This window comes from Eutrema salsugineum, unplaced genomic scaffold (genome assembly GCF_000478725.1).
Source record: "Eutrema salsugineum unplaced genomic scaffold, Eutsalg1_0 scaffold_12, whole genome shotgun sequence".
NCBI classification, from domain to species: domain Eukaryota; kingdom Viridiplantae; phylum Streptophyta; class Magnoliopsida; order Brassicales; family Brassicaceae; genus Eutrema; species Eutrema salsugineum.
In genome coordinates this window covers 383,411-405,067 of record NW_006256895.1, presented here as the reverse complement: position 1 = coordinate 405,067, position 21,657 = coordinate 383,411, and the positions used below count along the sequence as shown (strand labels likewise).

The following is a 21,657-nucleotide window of genomic DNA, read 5'->3' as shown; positions in this document are numbered from 1 at the left end:
ACAAGCATTCCTAACCTCAACCTTTTGACATTCATTTAAAGTTTCAAGTGGATCATGTTCATGCAAATCAAGTGAATTCATTTGGCTTGGGACTGGGTTTTGAGATTAAAATGATCTCAATCAAGTAACTGGTATTCCATGAAAGGGGATCACTCAAAAATTAGTAGACTTTAGTAAAATGCTAAGGGTAAAAAGCAATGGATGCATACAAAGATAGAACTGCATCTACCCCACACCCCAAATGCTTTTCACACTCAACTTTAAACCTCTCAAGACTCTTTCTCTAGTCTACTCACCCCAAATGGCATTTTACCCTTGACACTCAATCAGCTCTCATCACTCTCTTCATTTCATCTCTTAGGGGAATGATTTCTTTAACAACCACTTAGTGAGTTTCTTTTCCTTAACACACAAGCTCTTCTTTAATTCAGCCTCTTTTTGAATCTTTTCTCTCCCTTTTTTTTATTGAGACTCTTTTCATTTCAACACATGAGCTTTACATTTCAGCACACACTCACTTTCTTTCATTTAAGCATTCATTCCCCTAACCAATCCAGTTCTTTCCACTTTTATCACTCAGATTTTTTTTTCTTTTCAGCTCACACACTCAAAATCAATGCTCTCACTTTCACCTAAACCTAGACTAGCCCTTGATGTTGGACTAGTATCTACATGCAGCACTATCTTTGTCGCTCTAAACCCAACACTTTTTACCAAGTCTACTAGAAACAAGGCCTCACAAATCATGCACACAAGAAGGGTGTTTAGGCTTCAAAGAAAGGTTTGGCTAAAGGCAGGGAACTGTCTCAAGATGAGAGATCAGCTATTTGAGCTAGCAAGAGTGATAAAAAGGGATAAGAAAGCTCAAATATGTATGTGGTACCCATGAATTCACAATGATATGCACAAACATGATAATTAGATGTCAAATTCAAGGGTTCTCACTTAAGCAAGGTTGAGGCTATTCACAACTTGATTCAGCTAGCACAGAAGTATTGAGACACCAGTTCAAAGCATGGTTCACACTTGATTTCATACCAGTTTTGCAATGCCTTAAGGGACCAAGCTTTTAAAATGATGCTCTCTTCAAGAAAAAATCTATCATTACTCCCATTTGCATATGATGCAACCTATATGAAATGCAAACTAGACTCAACCTAAAATGTGAATGCAACTACATGAGCATTTTTTGTGAAAATTTTTCAGATTTTTCCATTTTTTTGGTTTTTATATGCACTTAGATGAATGCAAAAATGAGACTCAAAGTGAAAAGGAAAATAAGAGCAGAATAAACATGATTAGTAAACACAAAACCCCTCTCCCACACTTAGATAACACAGTCCCTTGTGTTATAAAAGCATAAGAGAGGAGTGAAAAGCAAAAGCAAGAAAGATGCAAAATGAGAAATAAAGAACTAGATGCATATGTACAAGGAGTTTGGAGTGTTACCAGATTTGTTTTTGATGGAAGGGAGTAGTGGAATTGTGAATCTCAGGGGGCTAAACATCACTGGAGGTGTCCTAGTTTTGATGCTGCTCCTTGCACTGATCTAAACGTGCTTGTAGTGAGGGTTGGAGCTCGTTTTTGTGCATTGTTCCTCTTGCCACCCCCCTGTTGCCACGGTCTGGAAGCTCCTCTGGACAGCCCGTGGCATTCTTTTGTTCTTCCTCTAACACATTACCACGGCTTGGATGTGACCGTGGAAAAGAGACCATGGCAAAAGCCAAAGGTTCTGCTGCCTTAAAACATGTTGCCACGCCTTGAATCTACCCGTGGCATTCCTCTCGTGACAAAAGCCGAATGGTGGTCTATTCAAAATTCAACTTCCACGGTTCAATTTTGGGCGTGGCAATCTCCCCATGGCAATCACCGAAGGTTGGAATCCAAGAAAAAGCCCCATGCCACGCCTGGGTAGAGCAGTGATTCATGGCCGTGGCAAATTGTGAACTTAGCCAAATTTTGCATTTCCTTGCATCTTGTCCACCATTCCTTGAGGCCAAAGAACACCAGATCATCTGTAACCTGAACACACTCCACAAAACACATCAAAACATCCTAAAAACAGCAAAAGAAAGCATTAAAAAGAATATTTACAAAGGATAAGCTTGGGGTGTCTCCCAAGAGCACTTTGTTTAAAGTCACTAAGTTTGACTTCTTACACTCTTTTTAGTGAGGGAGAGGAGGAGCTTTGATGCTCCTTGTCTTGTCCATGAATTCAAGCATGAGGTCCTTGTTCATCAGCTCTTGGACACCATCAGATCCTTTGTCTATGAGCTCTTGTGTGAGGATTGCCCTGACTTTTGCAAAAGGTTTTGATCCTCCAATGCCTTTAACCTTGTATTCCACAGCTCCACCATCAAACTTCCATGGAGTGAGCTTTATCACCTGAGAAGAGGACCCAAGAGTGAATGATTTGGTGCTTGTTGGGTTCTTGTCTTGAGACCCTGAACCATTGCTTTTGTTGCTGCTGACCTCCTTCTCACTTTGTGTGGGAGAAAAAGATTCCAAGCAAGCTTCATCATCACTAAAGAAATCTCCTTCAAACTCAAGATCAGGTCTTACTAAGGATTCTTTCTTCTTCTCAACAGATGTAAGGGGTTGAGCTTCTTCTATAGTTCCAATACTCCCCACATACTTCATCTCATAGTGTTTCAACTCATAAGAATCATCAGATATAACCCCACAAAATCCAGCAAAAGGAGGTTTAAGGGGATAAGATACTTCATCATCTACCTTAGTAAGCACCACTCTTTGAGTATCAAAGTCCATCCTTGCTCCTGTGGTGTTCAGAAATGGAGTTCCAAGCAGAAGAGGTAGCTCTTTGGTCTTTTTCATCTTCATGACTACAAAATCAGTTGGAACTGTGCATTCACCAATCTTTAATGGGTAGTCTTCAAGGATTCCATATGGCTTCTTTGAGGATGAATCTCCAAAGGTAATTGACATGGGGTGATGCTTAAGACTCTTGATCCCTAGTCTCTCCACCATGTCTAAAGACATTACACTGATGCTTGATCCAGAATCACACAAAGCATTGTCCACTTTCAAATTTCCAAGATAGCATGAGATGGAGAACTTTCCTGGGTTGCCTAGCTTGGGAATAGATTTGGGTTTCACCCTTGTTGAGCCAGTGCTAGAGACTCCATCAGATGTCCTTCCTTGAACCATTCTCTGATCCTTTCCTTCAGCAATCTCAGAATCATTCTTTTTCATATCAAAACAAGCTGCCTCCCCACCTTCTTTCTCAATGTCCTCATTGAGATCACAGAACAGGAACTTAAACTCATCTATGATGGCGTTCTCATCATCTTTTGTCAGGCATTTTTCACTTGAGACATTGCCATGGAGAAGGTCCTCAATTTCTTGGACAGCAGCATGATTCTCATTATTTGAGAGGATTGCATTGCAGTATTCTGTTTGATGTGCAATTGATGTCCCTGGTAAAGATCTTTGAGCTTGAGAACTGCAGTGGCCCTTGTTGTTCTCTAGAGTCTTGGCTTTGGAAGCCAAGGTTGAAAGTTGAGTTAGAAGATCAGAATAAGTGCCATCCACCTTGTTGTTAATCTCTGCCATTTTCTTGTTGAAGTCTATGGCACCACTTGCTTGACCTTTGAAGATTTGCTGGAGCAGGTTCTGCACTTCTTGGTCCTTATTCTCTGAGTTCTGTTGGAGACTTTGTTTTTGGGGAGAGACAAATCCTTGTTGTTGAGTGTTTTGAGGATAGAAGTTCTGGTTTGGGGGATTCTTGTAGTAGGTAAAGCCCTTTTGGTAACCTTGTTGGCCACCTACAAAGTTCACCTCAGCTGTGATGTCTTCCCTTTGAAATGTGTCTTGAAACACATGATTCACATCTCTAACAAAGTTGGCTGACTGATGAGAAGCTAAGAGAATTTTGTCTAGCTTCTCATTGAGAGACTTAATGTCTTTCCTTGTCCTTTCCTCTTCAGCACTCACAGCTCCTCTTGAATTCCTTTCAAAGTCTGATCCATAAAGCTCATCACTCTGAGCTACATTCTCCACTAGGGTCATGGCATCATTGATTTCCTTGGTCATGAAATTACCATTTGAAGCTGTGTCCAAGAGAAGTCTGACCTTTGGTAAAGCACCTCTGTAGAAGGTACTTAGCAGCTGACAATCTGAGAATCCATGGTGAGGGCATTGCATGGTATACCCTCTAAATCTTGCCCAAGCCTCACAAAATGATTCATGGTTCTTCTGAATGAAACTTGAGATTTCATTTCTTAACCTTGTTGTTCTTGATGAAGAGAAGAACTTGGTTAGAAATGCTCTTTTGCATTGCTCCCAAGTTGTGACTGATCCTTGAGGTAGAGACTTTTCCCACTGATGAGCTTTGTCTCCAAGAGAAAAAGGGAATAGCCTCAACTTCAAACTGTCCTCACTCACTCCATTCATCTTAGTTAGATCACAAACTCTATCAAAGTTGTCAATGTGATCTAATGGGTCTTCTAATGCCAATCCATGGAACCTGTTTGATTGCACCATGTTGATCAAGCCAGATTTGATCTCAAAAATCGTTTTCAGGTGTAGGAGCTTGAATCCCATATCTCTGACCCTGAGTATTGGCCTCATCACCAGCTCCCACAACTATTCTTGGACGTGGTGTTGGACCCTCTTGCTGAGCCTGGTGGTTTCCATTACCACCATGAGCCTGTTGCCCTTGATCCATACCCAACCTCTCAATGTGCTCAGCTCTTTCTCTTTGTCTCCTTGCTTGACTTCTGGTGTTCATACACCTGAAAACAAAGACAACACTTGAAAGGTAATCAGTAAAACCAAAGAAAATGACTTGATCTCAAGAAGATCCAAAGTCCTAATGCTAGAATGAATCTCCAATTGGCAACGGCGCCAAATTGATAGTAAGAATTTTCAATCCTTGATCAATTCCTCAACTACTCATGTCATTGTAGCACTTGAGGTATCAATCCAAATGGAGAGATTCTAGACACCAGAACTATGAGGAGCTATCTTAATTCAAGTCTAATAAGCAGATGAGTTGGTAACAAGGTGATCTAAAAAGATAAAGCAAACAAGAACAAGCAGTAATTAAGAATTAAACAAGCAAGAGAAACTAAACAAACACTCAAATTCAAATAAAGAGAAAGCTAAACCTCTAGATGTGATCATTGATCAGGGTGCTTTAAATGTAAATTCATGATGCTAAGCAAACAATGCAACACTTGCAATTCTTTAGTCTAGACTTCCAAATCAGATTAATTCATTCTCATGACAAAAATCCCTTTGTTAATTACCAATTCAAGACTAATTCCCATTAGATGAATAAACAATCAACAAGCATAAGGTTCCAAGTCTAAAATGACCAGACAGCCTCTTTGTGCATCAAAATAAGAGCTAAGAAAGACTGAATCTTATACAGAAAGATAAAGCAAACATCACATGATCTCAAATTCCAATTAACTTAGAACTCTAATCTAGATTAATCCTCTCATGAAGGCACTAACCTCTACACTAATCCATTTTCAAACCAAATCATCATTTGTGAAATATGAATCAATGAGCATTAAGAAACAGTTTTAATATGTCATTCATGCATTTAACAATCATTCCCATGATGAAAAAGGTATAAACCCTTAAGTTAGCTTATTCAGGCATTTCATCAAACACCTTGTGGGTGGAGAAATGCCTAAGTTCTAGATCAAGCTTATAATGAGAGATCTAGCATTAGGATCAGCTAACTAAGGAAAGGAGAAGAGAATCTAAGCTTAAACAATCATTAATCTACATCTAAGCACCCTAATCTACACACCTAGAAGCTTAAAAGAACACTACTCACTAATCATGATGAACACACCATTTCCTTTGCAAGAGGTGATGTTAATCATGATTAGAAGCAAAGATAAGAAGATGAGATGATAAGAAACAGACTTAGATTGATTAAATCCTTGAGATATCTCTTAACAAACTCGTTTTTACACTAAAAAGGAAAGAAAACTAGAGAGAAAACCAAGCTCCCCCCTTGGAAAAAACCCTAAAAAGCATATATAGTGTCTTTTGCGGACCGGGTCAGCCCAGGACAAACTGGGTCCTGACCCGGCTTTGATGGATAGTGGTGTGGTTTGCCACGGTCAGATGATGCTTGGCCAGACCGTGGCAAACTGACAGTGTCAAAGTCCTTGGACAGATTCTTCATGATCAAGGTTGCCATGGCTTGATTTACACCATGTCTAGTGGTCGTGTCTCTTCCTTTCTGGGTTTGGGTGATGAACTTCTTGGATTGCCATGGTCTTGATCTGGACCGTGTCATGTTGGGCGTGGCAAGGTGTTGATCATTCGATGATTGCCACGGCCTGATGTTTGGCCGTGGCATTATGGGCGTGTCAAAAATCTTCATTGCTTGCCGTGGTCAGGTTCAAGGCCGTGCCTCAAGACCATGTCAAATCCCGAAAGTTAGCTTCATCAGTAGTACCTTGCCACGGTCTGATGTAGACCGTGGCATTCTCACAGTGTCAATCGCCGAAGGTTGGGAAAACATTGCCATGGTCAGGTTAGACCATGGCATTAAGGCCGTGTCATGCTCTTTTGTCTCTTTTAGCAAACTTTGGAGGTTGCTACGGCTAAGTGCATGGCCGTGGCATGATAACCGTGTAAAATCCCAAGAGTTGTCATATTATGCCACGGGCAAGCTCAGGCCGTGGCATTTTCACCGTCTCAAATCATGACACTTAGCACCTTATCCACTCTTAGACGTCTGGCTGATATGTCTGTCTCTCGCCTTCCGTAACTCACAGCTCACAACTCCAAATCCAATGATTCGACCTGTTCTGGGACGTGACTCTATCATATCCAACTTTGATGAATAGTTCGGGTTCAGATGACGTCGGCAAGGGCTCCGTTGCACCGGTTCTTTGAGACGCATCGCGTAAGACCTGATCGGGCCGCGAGACATGTGTTCCTTTCGATGGTGATATCTCCCAGTTCACGACTCCAAATCGTCTGATTCCAAGTGTTCCGGAAACTAGACTCATTCTTCTTGATTCTTGATGAAGACACCGGAGGTTGAGTCGCATTGCAAGTCCTTCGTCCCACGCGATCAAAGTGAGGGTTTTGTCTGCACCAAACCATCTGTCCGAGTTGCTGTACACAGGTGAGGGTTCCTCCATGATCCCAGCTCCAAGTTGCTCCCAAAAGTCTCCAAATGACCTGAGAACACTCCAAAAATGCAGGACCCTTTAGGACCTAATGAAATTCCTAACTAAAGACAAAAGCAAAGACAAATATATGTAAACTACCTAAATGTATGCATGGGACTCAATATTTGGACAAAAATGCAATCCTAAACATGACAAAATATGAGTATATCAAGGCTACTCTCTTTGGACCTGGATGGTTATAGTAATCAAAAATGTGATCCATCCTTTTCTCCCAATTTAGGTATGCTTCGGGATCAACTTTTCCTGCAAAACTTGGTGCGGTCAGCTTGATATGATGCTGATTTTGTCTCGTAGAAGGGTAGAACTCGTCTTCATCTTGTTCTCCATAGTCGTCTTGCGGCACACGTCTCCTTGTGCCTCGGTTCCTTGGATGCCGGTGGTTTGGTTCGTCATCTTGAGAAGAGTCATCATCAGCTAATGGTGTATTGTTAGGCTCGATGATGCGGATCCCATTGTGCCTTGAATTGTCTCTGGTGTGTTGAGTAGCGGTAAAACCAGTGCCCAAACCTCCTAGATTTCGAGTTGGTTGCAAGGTCACCCTTGGTGCTTGCTCCACACGGCTGAGTCGGTCTCCAAAGTCTTGTCTTAGAGCCTTGATCTCATCTCTCATGGAGGCTATCAGTTGGTGAAGGGCGTCTTGAGCATTGCTACTCTCTTAGCCCATGGTTTATTTCTCGCAAAATAAAGATAAAACAGGAATTGGCTTAGTCCTAAACAAAGTTAAAGAGACAAGGAAAATAAATGGAAAACTTCGAAATAAAAATGCACTTATGCTTTCTTTTTTTTTTTTTTTAACTTGATGAAAGAATAATGGAAAAGCAATTAAGGAAACTAAGGCTGTCTGTCTAATACAAAGGACCAGACGAGATACTAATGCAGGACGTGATTGAAAGAAAAAATGGAAAGTTAACTAATACGCCTAAACTTGGAATTCGATGCCGCAAACTAAGACTAATTTTTTTTGACATTTTCTTGATGCAATGACTTAGAAAATAAGAAACAGTTCGATGAACAATGAGATGATATAAAAGAAAACTTGAAACTAGATGCAATAAAAGCTGGATGATATTGTTCTTTTGGGATTTTCGAATGAGAATGACAAACTATATGATAATTCCCTTTTTTTTGTAATGATGCTATGAATTAAAAACAAAACAAGGAAGAACAGAATTGAAATGGACAGAGTCGGAAGGATAAAACCTGGGCTGAAAGGAACTTCAGCTCTGATACCAAAAATGATACAAGCACAGGGCTATCACAAGGCTTGTAATATCTCGGAACAAAGCTTGGTTTATTAGGCCAAGGGTTGAATCATCAGCTGAGCTTCTCTAGCCAAATGAATCGATGAAACAAGGGGCCGTTTAAGGTGGAATGAAGTGCACCACACAAGAGGTGAAAATCTTGTGTTACAACACGGTATTCTTTGGACTAGGAGGTGCTGGTCTCGACTAGAATAAACAGGTTTCTTTGCTGAGAAAACTTGTTTAAGAAAATTCGTTATTTTATTGATCATCAAAGTTGAAAAATTACACGGCCGTAAAGGGACTTATATAATGTCCAAGCGGCTTAGACTCAAGAGAAAGAAAAGACTCAATGCGACAGGACTTGAAAAGGAAAGGTGCAACATCAAAGGAAAATAAACAAGGAAAACTATAAAGGAAAATTCAAACTACTAAGCTAAAGTCTAGACTATATTCTCTCGGCTGCAACACAACAAAGACAAGGAAATTCGTTAGTCAAATGAAATGAAAGACTTACCTTATTTGTGACCATGATTAGCGTGTCTTTAACTTGTCTTTCACCGAGCTTGAATGTTCCTCTTTAAGTGTCTTGATTCATTCTTGAGATGATGAGCACTTGAACTTGGGCTTGACTTGGTAAAAGAGGCCAGGCGTCATGGTTCTTTGGGCTGTTGTGGGTTGATGAGAACTCTTGAAATGTCTCGGCCCAAGCTTGTAAACAATGGCCCTTGTTAACCGTCTCTTCTTGGCAATCTTCTAGTTGCTCCTGATCTTCTCTTGGTATCTCTTTAGCTGCGGCTTGTAGGCTTTGATTATACTTGTGTTGAAGTACTCTAGCTCTTGCTCTTGTTATTGGTCCCTCATGCATTGTTGGAACTTCGATATCTTGAAGTTGAGGCTCGGTTAAATCCGGTTCAGGTTGCATGGCCTCATCACTCTTTTCCATCACATGGAAGAGCGTGAACAGGGTACTACGGCATATGTTGCCTGGAAAAATCAGCAGGCATATGTTGCCTGGAAAAGAAAGAATAGCATCGCTCGCATCACGCTGTTGAGTTGTATGCAAGATGATCTCATGTGTGAGTTTGAAGAGTACGAAACTGCGAAAGGCATGTGGGAGGCCTTGAAAGATAAGTTTGGTGCCACATCGGCTACCAAACTTAGGAGACTTAATCAAAAGCTTAATGATTATAAGAAGCGCCCAAATCAATCGATGAGGCAGCATCTTAGAATCATGTCAAACATGATTAGAGAGCTCAAAAATGCTGGTCAGATCATGTCTAATGAACAGCAAGTCCAAGCGGTTCTCCGCTCGTTGCCTGAAAGTTGGGACCATATGAAGATTCAGATGACGCACAATGAAAATGTGAAAACATTTGAAGATATATCACGTCATCTTGAGTTAGAGGATGAGCGCATAGAGGCTTCTAAATCCTTTAACGAAGCCAAGTTTGCAAGTTCAAACTCAGGTTTGAAACGCAAGAAAGGTAACATGGGAAACAAGGCTCCCCATCAGTCTGAACTTAAGAGGCCAAAGAAATATGCCAAGCGTGACAAAAATGGAGGCAAGAAGGATAAGACCAAAATGAAGTGCCACAAATGTAACTCATTGGGTCACTTTGCTCGTGAATGCACTGAGGCAAAGAAGGTATTATCCTTGGACTCTACATGCAAATATGCTTATGTTTCTAGTTGTGTAATGCTTACAGAATCTCATCCTTCATGGATTGTAGACTCAGGAGCAACAGACCACGTAGCTAGAAGTCTAGAAGCATTTGTAGAGTACCGACGGGTACCTAAAGGTACAAGATGATTGTATGTGGGAAACAACTCCAAAGTTGCTGTTCAGGGTATCGGCACTTGCCAACTACACATGTGTGGCGGAAAAACCCTCATACTACACGATGTCTTGTATGCTCCTGAAAATCGTCGGGACTTGATCTCTGTTTTGGCTTTACTTAAGTTAGGATTTAGTTTGAACTTCTATGACATGTGTTTGCACATTTCTCTAGGGTCTGTGTTCTTTGGTTCTGGTTACGCTTGTGAAGGTTTTATTGTACTTGATTGTACTACAAATGTTACTACTAGAAGTAATGTTGATAATTGTTTTTCATATGTCACAAGTTCTGAAAATGTTGAAATGAATGTGTGTCATTCTAGACTTGATCACATTGGAGTCAATCGAATGAATAGATTGGCTAGAGAAGGTCTTCTAGGCTCACTAGCCCGAATTGACCTTGACACATGTGAACCTTGTTTGGCTGAAAAAGCAATAAGAAAACCATTTAGAAAGGAGACTAGAGCTGAATTTTCATTGCAATTAGTTCATTCAGACATATGTGGTCCGATGAATGTGAAGGCGAGGCATGGAGCTTCATATTTCATCACTTTTATAGATGATTTCACTCGATTCGGGTATGTGTACCTAATTTCACATAAGTCAGAAGCACTAGAGTGCTTTAGGCAATATATCACTTTGGTCGAGAATCAGTTGGAGAGGATGATCAAGTGTTTGAGAACGGATCGAGGTCGTGAATATCTATCTGAACAGTTCAAAAGACTGTGTGATGAAAAGGGTATTGTCAAACAATTGACTACCCCTTATACACCACAACAAAATGGTGTAGCGGAAAGAAGAAATCGAACTCTTATTGAAATGGTTAGGTCTATGATGGCACAAGCTAACCTTCCAATTTCATATTGGGAGGATGCATTACTGACTGCTGCCTATATACTTAACCTTGTGCCATCCAAATCTGTTACTACTACTCCTTATGAATTATGGACGGGAAGAAAGTCCGACCTAATGCATCTGAGACCTTGGGGGTCTGCAGCATTTGTTCGCGATATCTTTCATCCTCATGGAAAATTGGGTCCTAGAGGAAAGAAGTGTGTCTTCATAAGATACTCTGAGCATTCTAAAGGTTATGTCCTTATCGGCGAACAATCAGATGGAAGTGTAACAGAAATCGAATCACGAGATGTCACGTTCTTGGAAAATGATTTTCCTAGAAGGGGAGAGATTGATAAAGGACTCCATCTCGAAGAGATAGTAGAGACAACTAGTGTTCCTTCTACTAACCAATTTATGGAAGTTGATGAAAGTTCACATGAACTATCACAACTTAGTGGGAGAGAGACATTGGTTGGTGATTCCTCTATAGAGGAAGCACAAGAGTCTGAGCTACGTAGAAGTGACCGTGAAAAAGTTCCTAGACGTCGTTTTGAAATTGAAGGGGAAGCTTTTCTGGTTGCTCTACATGATAATCAAGAGCCTAGATCAGTTCAAGAGGCTCTCTCTTGCCCAAACTCAGTTGAATGGAATAGTGCAATAGGAGAAGAATTAGTATCTATGAAAGTTAACCATGTCTGGGACTTGGTTGATCTTCCGCCAGAACGTGGAGCAATCGAAAACAAATGGGTTTTCAAGATCAAACGTAAGGTGGATGGATCCATAGATAGGTACAAGGCTCGCCTAGTAGCGAAAGGATATACCCAACAGGAGGGTATAGATTATGAGGAAACGTTTTCACCTGTGCTGAGGTTTGCCTCAATTCGCCTTATTAAGCTATAGTTGCCGGACTAGACTTAGAATTACATCAGATGGACGTTAAGACTGCATTTCTTAATGGGGAACTAGAAGAAGATATTTACATGCAACAACCTGCTGGGTTTATTGTAAAAGGCCAGGATATTTCAAACATTTTACATTGGTCTCTTTTAGTTTGCATACGTACATATAAGTGTCCCCAGGATTAGAGATTGGTTCACTTACAAGAACAATCGCCTTAGATTTATTTGTGAAAAGCTAAGATGAGACGTGATGAGTTTGGCGCTAGTGGGAGCTTGCCTTATAAAACTTATCAATGTCGCCTTAATAAGAAGTTGAGATTAGATATTTCTTTTTAAAATATCGATCATGATTGTCCCAGAATCATGAATACTTGGCAAATCTGGATAAGTACATAATCAGGCACTAGAAAGCGAGCTGGTAGTAGCTTGATCCATATAGCGGTGCTTGGTTTATCCAAAAGGACTATACTCTTAAAAGAAGAGTTAATCGCTATAGCATGTGACTCATACCACATGTGCTAATACGACCATATAGGAAGCAAGTGATAGTTTTTTTATAATCCCTATCTCTTGCAATGTGAGTTCCTATTAACCTATTTATGGTTCCAAGGTTACCCTTGAACCTTCGGCTATGTTTTGAAGGGATGAGCTAATGTTTGCTACTTTAGTATGTTTTTCGACGGTGATGAAATAATTAGCCTTATGAAACATGCTAGGAAAGCAGTTAGTTAAGATCCGATAGACATGAGAAAGGAAGGGAAAACTATTTGCTTTTATATTGACATATGTGTTTGCTGGCCAGCCACTATATCACTCAATTAGAGTTTGTATATAGTGAACACATGATGTAAAGAAAGGTCCAACATATGCTTTAGGGATAAGATATGTTATGGCTGATATAAAAGGCAAATGAGTTTGGGGAACAGCGAGACATGCTGAAATTCAAATATTTTTCTTAGGGTTGTAGCTTGTATGTATCCCTAACAGGTGCATAGCTTAGCTCTTAAGTGCAGGTGTATTCGCAATGGTAGCACGGTTCATTTGCCGTAAAATTTCTGATTTACGATTCTCAAGTTTAATCTCTAATATTTTTTCAATGCTTATTATGCTCCATATCATGTGCGAGTGGGAGATATTGGTTTATGGTCGGTTTGCGCCCATGATTTGGTAGCATACCGAACTGGTTTGATGAAACCAGTAATTATGAGAAATTGGTTCTTATAACTTCCATATATGAAGAGTTGTGACTCTTCAAATTGTGTATCTTCAATATGTATATATATGAGACATTGCAGAGAGAATTTTGAGCCTGTTTACAACAGTTTGTGACTGTTGGTAAACAAAGAAGTTACAGAGGAGAGAGAAAACGTTTAGAGAGAGAAAGCTTGGAGAGATCAATTGGAAGGGCATCTGAACGGTGATAAGTGGTTGATTTTCATCTGTAATCTCTTCCCGACCTCTGCGTCCGTTTTCAGATCATACCGAGTCATATTCATCGCTAAACCGGGTAAAGGTACGTGTTCGGTTTAAACGCTTCAGCATAAAACTCTTACACTTTCAAACGCCAATTCATTCTCTTTGGAGAAAAGAACCTAAGACGGCACACTCCTCCAACTAATCAAATGCATAGACAAACAAGTTCGTAATAGACTATCGTCTATTTTGAAGATTGGAAACTAAAGATATAATAAAGAAATACAATTTTAGTGTGCTTCTCGCTGAAAGTTTTTACATTTTTTATTTAATTATTTGTTTCAATAGTTTAAAAACAATTTCAAAATTCAGAAGATGCATTCATTGTATATATGTTTTTTTTTTGGTAAAAAATATTTTACATTCAATATAAAAAACAAAATTATATGGTTTAAAGACTGACTATATTAATATGGTCTGATGAGAAAAGAAATCTATGGTTTAAAGATTTACTTGGTTTGGAGCTTGAAGCAGAGATTTGTTCGTAGCTTGTGCCAAATTGATATGAACACGTTGAATCTTATTCATCATACGAGAGAGGTATTTATATTACAAGAGTTTAGGTCAAGCCTTTAGAGATAAGGATATATTGAGAGCAGAGAATATTGGGAAAATATCCTAAACGATATGGTAGATATCGTAATACCCCCTCAAGTTGGAGCGTGGAGGTCACAAATGCCCAACTTGCGAAGTAAGTATGAAAATTGTTTCTGTCCCAAAGCTTTAGTAAGAAGGTCGGCGATCTGTTCCTTTGTACTAACATGTGTTGTAGCAATGGTGCCTGATATGATTTCGTCTCGTATGAAATGACAGTCGTTTTCAACATGTTTAGTGCACTCGTGAAAAACTGGATTTGCAGCGAGCTGAAGTGCAGATTTGTTGTCACAAACAAGCTTCATTGGATCAGTGTGATCAATACCGATAGAAAGAAGGAGTTCCTTGATCCATAAGAGTTCTTGGGTAACAAAATCCATGGATCGATATTCGCTTCTGTTGAGGAGCGAGCCACTCTGTCTTGTTTCTTCGTCTTCTACGAGACCGGTGAGTTACCAAGAAGCACAACATAGCTGCTAAGAGAGCGACGAGTACGAGGACAAGAAGCCCAGTCGGAGTCGCAATAGGCTGTAACACGAAGATCACACGTTGAAAAAAGCAAAATACCCTGACCCGGACATCCTTTAAGATAACGAACAATGCACAGTGCAGCATTCTATTGAGCTTGTCTTGGTTTCTCCATGAACTGAGCGAGCAAATGAACCGAATAACAGAGCTCAGGACGTGTGAGAGCAAGATAAACCAAATGACCAATGAGTCTTCTATATCAAGAAACGTTTGCATAGAAAGAACCAGTATCCAAGGCAAGTTTATGATTTTGCTCAATAGGTGTAGCAGCAGGACGAGCACCGGTGAGGCCACATTCAGAGATGATGTCAAGGCAATATTTGCGTTGAAAGAGATAAATACCTTCAGGGGTGCGGGCAACTTCAATACCCAAAAAATACTTTTACGGCCCTAAGTCTTTCATTCAAAAACAGGTATGGAGATAATCCTTAAACTGAGTGATCCGAGCCAAACCCTAATCGATCCGAACACCAAGTCCTTTTCTCTTAAAACGTTAGATCATTTCGTTCTCTTAAAGTCATGGAGACCTCCTCCCTCAACACAACCATTACAACAAATCCTCCAATCTCCAACTCCTCTAAAAGTAAAGATGAGATTTCCTCATCTCCTTAATACTTGGACCCATCCGATCATCCTCATCACGTTCTTACTCCAATATTGTTGAACAGTGATAACTATGAACGGTGGGCAAAACTCGCCAGAAACAACCTCCGATCCAAGCAAAAACTTGGTTTCATTGACGGAACTATCTCTCAACCAGTCGCTGGTTCCAAGGAATACAACTGCTGGGTCACCGTCAACTCCATGCTCATCGGGTGGTTATATGCAAGCATCGAACCAAAGATTCATTGTGCAATCTCTGTTTTCGATAATGCTCAGGTTATGTGGGAGAGTTTAAAAACTCGTTTCTCAGCCGGTAACGCGCCTCGTGTTCATGAATTAAAAGCTGATCTCGTGGTGTGTCGTCAAGAAGGACAAGATATTGCTACATACTTTGGTAAGCTTAAGATTATGTGGGATGATCTTGATGACTACGAACCTATGCTTGGTTGCTGCTGTAATAAACCAAGCTGTGCAATTCTCTCATCTCACAACAAACGGCGAGATCATGAAAGAATCCACCAGTTTCTCATGGGTTTGGATGTTTCACGGTTTGGAACTAGTCGTACAAATCTTTTGGGGCATCTCACGCGTGAAAAGGATTTTGGTCTCGATCAGATTTATTTGGAGCTTGTTGCTGAAGAAAGACATTTCACCGTCTCTCGCACCAAGGAAGAACACATCAATGCTGTCAGTTTTGTTGTTCAATCTGGACGTGAACGCAATTAACTCTGTTGGGCGAGGCAGGAACAATCTGTTGTGTACTCACTGCGGTCGTACAAACCACACATTCGATACGTGTTTTGTCAAGCACGGCTATCTCGACGGCTATTTTGACTCCTCCAGCGAAGGAAGGGGAGGTGGTTGCGGCAGAGGCGGTCGCGGTAGAGGTTGCTCAGCTCCTCCTCGTGCTAACAATGCTCAAGCTACAACCACCTCAACTCCAGATTTTCCAGATCTCCCTTGTGTAAGCAAAGAAGCATGGTCAGCGATCGTGAATTTACTCAAACCCGAAAACTCACCTTCATCTGAGAAGCTCTCTGGTAACGTTGATTATCTTTTAGACTCGAGAGCATCACATCACATGACGGGTGATGCAGATCTCCCCACCGATCTCAGTGATATTTCTCATCGCATTGTCGTTTTACCGAATGGAAAACACTCTCGTGCCACCAAAGAAGGGTCACTCCATCTCGGTGGAGACATGATTCTTCGTCATGTTCTCTATGTGCCAGATTTATCTTGCACTCTTATATCACTAGCTCGTCTCCTTAGAGAACACTCATGTTTTGCCTTATTCACTGACAAATTTTGCGTTATACAGGACCGTTCTTCGAAGATGCCGATTGGAGCAGGTGAGGAAGAGAACAGGGTTTATCATTTTCGCGGGATTGTTCAAGCACAAGCACACAAGACGTCGACAGTGGCATAGGCAGTTTTGTGGCATCAGCGTTTAGGACATTCTGGTAAGAAAGTTCTGTCTACGTTCTTATCTAGTTTAGATGGTTTTGATGTTAAGAGTTTTGATTCTTTGGAGCTTTTGATGTTTGCATACGTGCAAAAAAAACTCGTGATTCATTTACCAATAGTAATAATAAAGCAGCTGAGTGTTTTTCTCTTATTCATTGCGACGTATGGGAGCCTTACAGTATTCCTTCGTCTAGTGGTGCTCACTATTTTCTCACTATTGTTGACGATTACTCTCGCCCAGTATGGACTCACTTGTTACTTGCAAAAAGTGAAGTCGCTTCAGTTTTAAAGAATTTTTTTGCTATGACAGAACATCAATTCGGAAAGAAAGTTCAAATAGTACGCAGTGACAATGGCACTGAATTCACCTGCATGAAACCCTACTTTTCTGCCAATGGTATTATTCATCAAACCTCTTGCGTCGGAACGCGCAACAAAACGGACGAGCCGAATTTAAGCATCACCACATCTTGAACATGGCAAGAGCTCTCCTCTTTCAAAGCCATCTTCCTACCAATTTTTGGGGCGAAAGTATTCTTACCTCCGCTATCTTATCAATTGCACTCCAACGCCACTTCTCAATGGTAAATCTCCATATGAACTCCTCTATAATGCACCTCCACACTACTCTAATCTTCGACCTTTGGGAGTCTGTGTTATGCAAAACGGTAGGTTGCGAGAACAAATAAGTTTGATGCTTGCAGTAGGCGTTGTGTTTTTCTCGGGTATCCACAAGGGCAAAAAGGATGGAAGGTTCTGGATCTTGAAAATGGTTCCATTTTTATGTCGCGAGATGTTATTTTTCAAGAAACTTCTTTTCCTTATGCATCTATTGAGTCTGACAAGACTGTGCTCGAAGAAGTTTCTTCACCATCGCCACCTCAGCCTGTATTCATTGAGGACGAGGTTCCTTCTCCTCTCTCAGCTGACAAATACTCCTCTCACAGTTGACAATGCTCCTCTTGTGGATTCCTCTCTCTCCTCTGTCTCTCCTCCGGTTGTTGATCATACCAACATCGAATCACAAACCGATGCTGCTCCTCCTGCTCCTATTGTCGAAGAACTTGGTCGTGGTATGAGACAAAAGTTCACATCTACACGCCTCAAGCCATATCAGCTTTACTCTGCTCACGTCTTACACAAAACAGCCCCTGTTCTCGACATTCAATCCAATTCAGCCTCTTCTGGTATGTGTCCTTACCCTCTCGCAAATTTTGTCAACTGTGAACGTTTTTCCAGTGGTCATGCAGCCTTCTTAGCCGCTATTACTCTCACGACGGAGCCCATTTACTTTAAAGGTCCAATTTGAACAATGGCGAAAAAGCAATGGGTTTTGAAATCGAAGCTCTTGAAGAGAACAAAACATGATCCTTGACTAAACTTCCTCCGGGCAAGAAAGCACTCGCCTCCAAATGGGTTTTTCATATCAAATATAATGCAGATGGCTCTATCCAGCGTTACAAGACACGTTTGGTTATTATGGGAAAATATTCTAAACGATATGGTAGATATCGTAATAGCTTGTCGTTTAGTTCTTGACATGCTGTGAAAGATCGTTTATTGGTGTACAGAGAAAGCTGTGTGCTGTGTGCGAGAAGGCGAGAGAAAGCAGGGACTATCTTTTTGCTTGTCTGTACTTTTTTACCGTGTGGACGATGAATACAAGTGAAAGACTTGTATAGGAACTCACATCACACCATATTGGGGAGAAACGGTATCATACCTCTCCTCTATGACAAGTCGAACACTAGCCTCTGGTTTTGCTGCCATATTGCGTTCCAACAAAAAAAAATACAAAATATTGCAAAAAATGACGACACATAGACATGGTTAGTAGGAACTTGATACTAACAAAGCTAATTATTAAACATGATATATTGTATACACCGTTACCCCACCAGCACAAATGTTTAGTCAAACCATAGGCTCAGATTTTTTTTGTTTTGTTATTTACAGATTGGTTAATAGCCGAAAATATCAATACAAACCCTATAACAAGTCACGGTGTAGTATTAAACATTAGCATCATGAAACAATTTAAAGCTAAAAGGGTCAAAATGCTCCATGAAGATATTCCTTGGGGCTGATATATGATAAAAAGAAAACGTATTTCAAAATACTCCACTAAAACAGTAAGTAAATCTTGATTTACTAAGAATGCAATCAAAAACAACGCGGCAGTCAACAAATCAGGTTATATATGTATATATATATATATATTTCTAGTGACTTTAGTCGTCTTGGGAGTAAGTTTTCTATAAAATTAATCAAACACGTAAAAGCCCAAAAAACACGATGGAATGTGTTTTTCAATGGTTCTCCAACGCTTAAATCAGATAATATGAGAGAAGTAAGAAAAAAAAATAACGATGTTATCGGAAAACAGAAAGGAATAATGGACCGACTAGGTTTTAGAAAAAGGTGGATCTGCAATGGGCTTTTGAAGATAGTCTATTTAAAGTGGAAAAGAGAAACAATACTTTCTGGGTGGAAGAGCTCCACGGTTAAAGACCGTTTAAAGACGGTCGTGGAATGGTTTTCCAACGCTTAAATCAGATAATATGAGAGAAATAAGAAAAAAAAATTATGATGTTCGGAAAACAGAAAGGAATAATGGACCGACTATGTTTTTTAGTTTTTTAGAAAAAGGTGGATCCGCAATGGGCTTTTGAAGGTAGTCTATTTGAAGTGGAAAAGAGAAACAATACTTTCTGGGTGGAAGAGCTCTACGGTTAAGAACCATCTAAAGACGGTCGTGGAATTGATTGGAAAGTGATCGGAGAAAAAAAAATGTGAAATTTCGGGACGAAAGTGAGTGTCTCGGAAAAAACTCTGATCTATAAGTCTCTAGAGAGATATCGTGAAACAGGAGAGTTAAAAATGATCGAATCCTCTTTCTCATTTCAAAGGATAAGATATTTATAAAATTTTACCTGGTCCAGGTTAGTACACCGAATCAGATTCCGGATTGTTGGGCAAACCGGTTGGTTTTGGTTTCAGCTTGGTTTAGGGCCAAATCTTTTGAATATGTCATGCATCTGCCTTCGTCTATTTCCTCACCTACTTTCCTTGGCATTATCCTTCTTCTACAAGGCCACACTTTGGAGCGTCTCTTTCATCTTCAGTATACGGTGCGAATCCTGAGGTTCAGATGAGGTATGATCTTACTCCTCTATTTACGAGTTCTGTCACATGGTCAGCCGCCGCCTTTAGGATTGCAGATCCCATAAACATTCAGGAACAAGATAAAGAATTAATGGATGATTTTATCCTTCATTTAAACTAAACTAAAAAAAAACCAAAATCAGCTATATAGATTTCGAATTATGACAATAAGGCCAAATAAAATGCCTAAGCCACCACCAAATTCCCGATTAATCTCCGTATAGTTACTAGTTTGTTGATTCGGCCTTACACAACCGCCCGACAAAGATTAACGCTTAGCAAAATTTTGAACATTTGATTATATCATATGTATGTGAATTTGTTTCACAACTTGTAAACTAAATCTTGTTTATGAAATTGGCAGTCGATCAAACTATAAAATAGATTCTTCCCAAACATAACTTTCTAGAAATCTTCAAGTAAAATTGACACAAAAAACAGAAGAATTAAGAAGAACTGAGCAACTTAAACAAGGTTTCATTATATACAAAGCCTAGATAGGAGATAACAAAACGCAAATAGATTGTAAATTCATTGACTAATTTTCAAACTAGATTAATCTATGCCATCGAAATGAAATTACAAACCAAACTAGTTCCAATACGAATAAGGATTATCTTCATGGTAAGGCTGATTCAAATCAAACCCTAAGGATCCTTTAGCTTCATCATCTTTTGGATTATTCTCCATCTTTATCTTCATATCTACAACCAAACCTTTATCATCGATTTCACCATCTCTCTTTCCATGTTCTTCTCCATTGTAACGACTTGAACTTCTTACCTCCGAGTTTGGGGTTTCCATGTCTAAAATCCTCATCGCGGCGCAATGCAGCATCATTAGACAACAAGCAGCGTTTTGAACATCCTCAGTTACATCACTCATCGACATGGATCTACTCATCCCATCATCATCTTGATCATCATCATCACCATCATCCAAAAAGCTGAGCTTGAAGTTCTCCGGTGGAGGAGGAGGTCGTATCCCTTTCCAGCTCCGATCAGGATGTCTCCTCATATGTCCAAACAAAGAGTGCATTGTTTGAAACTCTTTGCCACAAAGACAACACCTAATCTTACCTTCCACGTCAGCCCTAACCAGATCTAACTCTTTCTCCTTCTCCTTCTCCTTCTTCACCATGCCAATCTTTCTCTTCTTCTTCATCTTCATCTTCTTTGTCTTTCCTTTGTTGTTGTAGTCGCTCGAGTGGATTCTCACATGGCCACCGTAAGCCTTACCGGAGCTAAACTGTTTGTCGCAGATCACACAAAAGTGCTTCCTCTGCGGCGGCGGCGAAAGCGCCTGAAACTCTCCAGATTCCGAAGAGTAAGAATCATCATCATCCTCATCGTAAAGGGAGGATTGATGGAGAAAGTGAGAAGGGTCGTCTCTTGTTCTCTTCATGATCTTGCTCTCTTCACCACAACCATGAAAGTGAAAAAACAAAAATGAGGCGTTCTTTAAATTTTGCTTATGGAAACAATAAAATCTGAGCGAGATTTACGCAAGGATTTTTATGACTAATGGTATTCTCTTTCTCTATTGTATGACTATGAGGAGAGTAGGGATTTGTAGAGATAGTGATGCCTAATTAATTGTGATTAGCCAAAGGGCGAGGTCAGGATAATATAAGAAGACTTCACACTGTTTTCATTTGCATTTATCTATAAACCCCATATAAAGTAAAATAAGTATTAATTGAAGAAAAATTATTAAAATAAACATTTACCTATTTTGGATGTCAATTTATGGAATAAACTGAATAAAATTTCACAATTTCTTCCCTTTTGTGTCATAAAAAAAAATCTCTCTTTTTATATAAT

At 40.0% G+C, this 21,657-nt stretch overlaps 1 protein-coding gene and 1 non-coding gene across 2 annotated transcripts; one reads left to right on the top strand and one right to left on the bottom strand.

Annotated features, from left to right (window-relative positions):
• Positions 1-4,141: 4,141 nt before the first annotated feature.
• On the top strand, positions 4,142-4,248 carry LOC112089471. Its single transcript, XR_002901109.1, has one exon. It is a non-coding gene; the product is annotated as a small nucleolar RNA R71 (small nucleolar RNA).
• A 16,177-nt stretch (positions 4,249-20,425) lies between these two features.
• On the bottom strand, positions 20,426-21,238 carry LOC18025502. Its single transcript, XM_006408540.1, has one exon. The coding sequence runs from the start codon at positions 21,236-21,238 to the stop codon at positions 20,426-20,428; it is 813 nt and encodes a 270-aa protein (XP_006408603.1).
• Positions 21,239-21,657: the final 419 nt, after the last annotated feature.